The sequence below is a fragment of the Cyprinodon variegatus genome, unplaced genomic scaffold, assembly GCF_000732505.1.
Source record: "Cyprinodon variegatus isolate N-32 unplaced genomic scaffold, C_variegatus-1.0 Scaffold788, whole genome shotgun sequence".
In the NCBI taxonomy this organism is placed as follows: domain Eukaryota; kingdom Metazoa; phylum Chordata; class Actinopteri; order Cyprinodontiformes; family Cyprinodontidae; genus Cyprinodon; species Cyprinodon variegatus.
In genome coordinates this window covers 24,101-28,566 of record NW_015151241.1, presented here as the reverse complement: position 1 = coordinate 28,566, position 4,466 = coordinate 24,101, and the positions used below count along the sequence as shown (strand labels likewise).

Below are 4,466 nucleotides of genomic sequence, written 5' to 3'. Positions count from 1 at the left end.
TTAGCCAATCATCTGTTAGACCAGATACTCCAAGCATTTTTTCACATTCTATAATAGAATATTGTCCTCCTGCCCAGGAAAATAAATCTACCCTTTAAGCCTTGTGCCTCAAAGAGGACAAATACGGATGCCGGACAGTGCAATGAACCCTGCAATAAACTTGTATGATGTTTTCAGTCACTGAATAAATAGTACAAACACTGCATTCAACCAGACTGTTCCAGTTTAACCTTCTGCACCATTTGGTATCAGCACAAGCAAACTTGTTCATGGAGAACAACTTTCTATCCTCCCAAATGGACCAAGGTTAGCACATGGTCAGCACCAAGGTACAAAAATTCGAAGGAGCGCAACCTAGCGCCAAGGTTGCGCGCTCTTTCCACGCTGTGGTGTGGTCACTTTTGGCCCGTTTAATGCAGTGAGTCTAAACCAAGCTTTAGCAGTGGGTAACTTCCACCACATTCTTGCAAGTGATCTTAGAAGGGTTGCAGATTTGGCAGTAGAGTTAGAGTAGGATAGTTAGCAGCAGGTGGTGCAGTTAGGTGTGTTACTTTATTGTGCTGTGTAAACTGTCACTAAATTTAAACTTTATGACGTCTATAAAATGAAACTGAAAAAAAAGGAGAAGAAAAACGTTTTCGTTGTGGCACAAAAAGTGGAAGAATAGGTATTTGCATCTATATAGCATTGAACTAAATAACAATAAAATACACACACACACAAAAAAATGTGTTTTTGATAAATGGACATTCAGCACATATTTCTGTTCTGTTTTCTCCTTTACTTCTCACTTCTGAAAGTGTATTAGAGAAGTGGGGAGATGTTAAGTGACAAAAACATCACATTTGTTTTTATTCAACAATGAAGTAAAAAGAGGATCGTTCGAAAGGGTGTTTTCCTCAATGCTGAAGTGCATTACATTGATGTCTGTCACCAAAACAAAAACCCTGATTTATAACAGATACCTGGAGCACCTAACAAAATCATTTATAATTAAACATGTTCTACATATTTTTGATAGTTCTTAATATTTTTCTGCCATTAAACAGATAGCTAGAGACATCACTGGGAATTAGTATCTGTTAGTCAGTCTTTATAGGAAAACATCATAATGATCATCATTATAATAAAAATGCGACTTCCTTCTTATTATAATCAGAGCATGAAGGCTACGTATATATTCTTCAATCCACATTTACTTTGATACAGAGAGGCAGCTGCCTGGTCTGCTGCTGATTAACTGAGATTTTGACATTATTTACTTTTTACAACTAAACACTCCATATTTTAACTGCGGCTATTTAGATAAGTATGTTGAATTGGTTTTTAATGAAGAATAATTGTTTTGTTTTAGATTTTTGCTCTCTTTCTTTAGATTTGCTATTACATAAAAATAATTTATTTTGGTAATAATACTAAATCATGGAATATATTCTGACTCTTAACATCTAAGGTCTGCTTTTACCAAATAGCTTCTGGGTTTGAGTATTTGATTTTTAACTTTTTTGCAAAGTAATATACTTTTCCCATCTTGTTTGCAGTCGGGAAGATGGACTATCAGAAACTAATGGCAGTTCTGGTGGAAAATGTAATGACAGTCAACTTGCTTTTGAGTTTCTTCTTTCTTTCAGGTGTGTTGGCTGTTAATTTATTTTCACTTGGAGCCACAAGAATAATTTCTAGTCTGAAATATTAGATCCAGATGATGTTTAAGGGCTCCACATGTAACATGCTGCAGCTGAACTGGAGTTTGTGGATCATGACGTTTCTCTGCAGAAAGATATTCCTCCACATAATATTCACCATTTGTCTGTTTTTTAACAGGTACTTTGGCTGATTGTGGTGATAAAGAACCAGCCCTCAGAATCACTACACCAAAGACGATTGAAGCTCTGAGTGGATCGTGTTTAGAAATTCCATGTATTTATCATACTGATCATATCACATGTGACAGCAGCAGAACTATCTATGGTGTTTGGATGACAGGTCACCCAAATTTTGGTCGCGGTCCGACAACATATATTTTCAACAGCAGTGGGTCAATTAACATCTATCCAATGAATATAACCGGAGATCTGAGAGAGAAAAACTGCACCACTCTGTTCCTTGATTTAAAGACCAGTTATACTGACAAATACTTCTTCAGGATTGAGAACTGGCCATGCAGAGCAACAGCTTGTGATGATCCTCTCAATATAACAGTTAAAGGTAAGGGAGCTTCAAAATTAGGACTCTATAAAAATTATAACTAGTTAAAATAACTCTGGTTTAATATAAAATAACAAACTCAGTAACTTTATGTTAACCACAAAATATAATGATTGATTTTTGTTTTATTTGGGGCTGCTTGAAGTTATGTTCAGTTCTCATCTTCTGCTCTTTATCTTGCTGCAGCTGCAACATTGAAGAACTCTTAGTAAGACAAAGATTTTTTTTTGAGAGAAAACAAACATATGTTTTAATGATATACTGCTAAATGAAATAAAATATCTCCTGTATATTATCAATAGAAAAATCTTTTCTAGTTTTCTATTTTACAGCACGTTGTGATCTGTCTCAGAAGGTGCTAATCACAATCCACCATCAAGGAAATTTGTTTTTAAAACAATTCAAATATGGTCTTCCAAATGTTTTCATTTCTGTTAACAAATTAATATATTGATTAAGTATTGTAATATATTGTGAAACTCATTATTCCATTATTTCTTGATTAATAAATAATTTTATAGAAGTAATTGTATCGGATTATTTTCTATATTTAAACTTAGATTTTTTTTGTGTTTGTTAAATATTCAATATGAACTTCTATATTTTCCCTGGAGTCCCAGCATTAATATCCCTGTTGGTGATCTGAAGGAGCATCAGTCTGTCACTATAAGCTGCTCAGCTGTGACTCCCTGTCCACACTCACCTCCTGAACTCACCTGGAATCTCCAACAAGACTCTGAGAGACAAACAGAGAAAAACAGAGATGGAACCTTTACAACTAAAATCCAGGAGACCATCACTCTGTCAGACACACATGATGGATACAACATGAGATGTTCTGCCAGATATCCTGTGAATGGGGGAAGCAAGACAGCAGAGACTGAAGTGACTCTCAGTGTTTCATGTAAGTGATTCAACCCTGAATTATCCACCCATTCACTTTCTGACACGCTTAATCCCAAGTGGGGTCTCAAAGGGTGCTGGTGCCTATCTCCAGCTGTCTACGGGCGAGAGGTGGGGTACACCCTGGGACGGTCACCAGTCCATCACAAGGCAACACAGAAACAAACAGGACAGACAACCATTCACACACACACACACACTCACACCTAAGGCGAATTTAGAGAAGCCAATTAACCTAACAGTCATGTTTTTGGACTTTGGGCGGAAGCCGGAGTACCCTGAGGGAACCCACGCATGCTCAGGGAGAACATGCAAACTCCATGCAGAAAGACCCCGGGCCAGGAATCATACCCAGAACATTCTTGCTGCAGGAAAGCAGTGCTGCCCACTGTTCCTCTGAGCAGCCCCACCCTGTAATATATATAAAAAAATAAAATAAATAAAATTTAGATTTAAACTTCAAAGTCGCGAAGTAGGACCAATTTCTAAATAGGAGTAAAACCTTTTTTTTGTTGTCTAATCAGAGCCCTGCCTGAAACCTGAAATAAAATCTGTTTAAGAAAAACCTTCTAAACTCAAAGACTAAGAGTGATTTACCTAAGATAAACTAAATTTCAATTCAATTCAGTTTGTTTATATAGCGCCAATTCGTCACCTCAAGGAGCTTTACAGAGACAATTCAACTAGATCATACAGTCAAACTGATTAAAAGTTTTCTATCTAAGGAAAACCGTATGATTGCATCGACTCATAGACTCGGAGCGATCATTCACACCAAGCATGCTTCGGGTGACAGTGGAGAGGAAAAAGGCCCTTTTTAACAGAAAGAAACCTTCAGCAGAACCAGGATCAGTGACAGCGGCCATCTGCTGAGGCCGACTGGGGTTCACGAAAACAGAAGCAGACATAGAAAAAGAAGCCGAGACACAAAAAGCACAAAAGTCAACCAGCTCCATTGGAAACACACAGCCATGCAGACAAGCTCCGAGCCAGCCCCCACGTGAGAGGATGAAAGAGAGAACATACAGGTGGTCACAGTCAGAGAGCCAGGACTACACTGAAAAACAGGCCAAGCTCCAACATTCACGAACAAAGTCATTTAAGGCGGCAGCACAGCTGAGACCCCTCTCCAGGATGGCGTCACAGCCATACAGAACAGACCAGATGAAACTACTACGAGAAAAAGCAGGAAGAGCAAAGCATCATAGATTGAACTAACAGATAGAATGAAGCAGAATGATGAAATAGGGGTCCCCATGTCCTCCAGCAGTCTAAGCCTACAGCAGCATAAGTGCTATAGTTATGCTTGCTAAATCCTTATAATGCTTGCAGAAATACACACACACACACACACA

The 4,466-nt window shown here is 38.0% G+C and overlaps 1 protein-coding gene across 1 annotated transcript in view; it reads left to right on the top strand.

The window, feature by feature from the left end:
* The first annotated feature begins 3,036 nt into the window (after positions 1–3,036).
* Positions 3,037–4,466, top strand: part of LOC107098536 (B-cell receptor CD22-like) — an 18,456-nt gene continuing 17,026 nt past the window's right edge. Inside the window, exon 1 of the mRNA XM_015396274.1 lies at positions 3,037–3,112. Coding sequence (XP_015251760.1) covers positions 3,037–3,112 — 76 coding nt within the window. The remainder of the gene's footprint in view (positions 3,113–4,466) is intronic.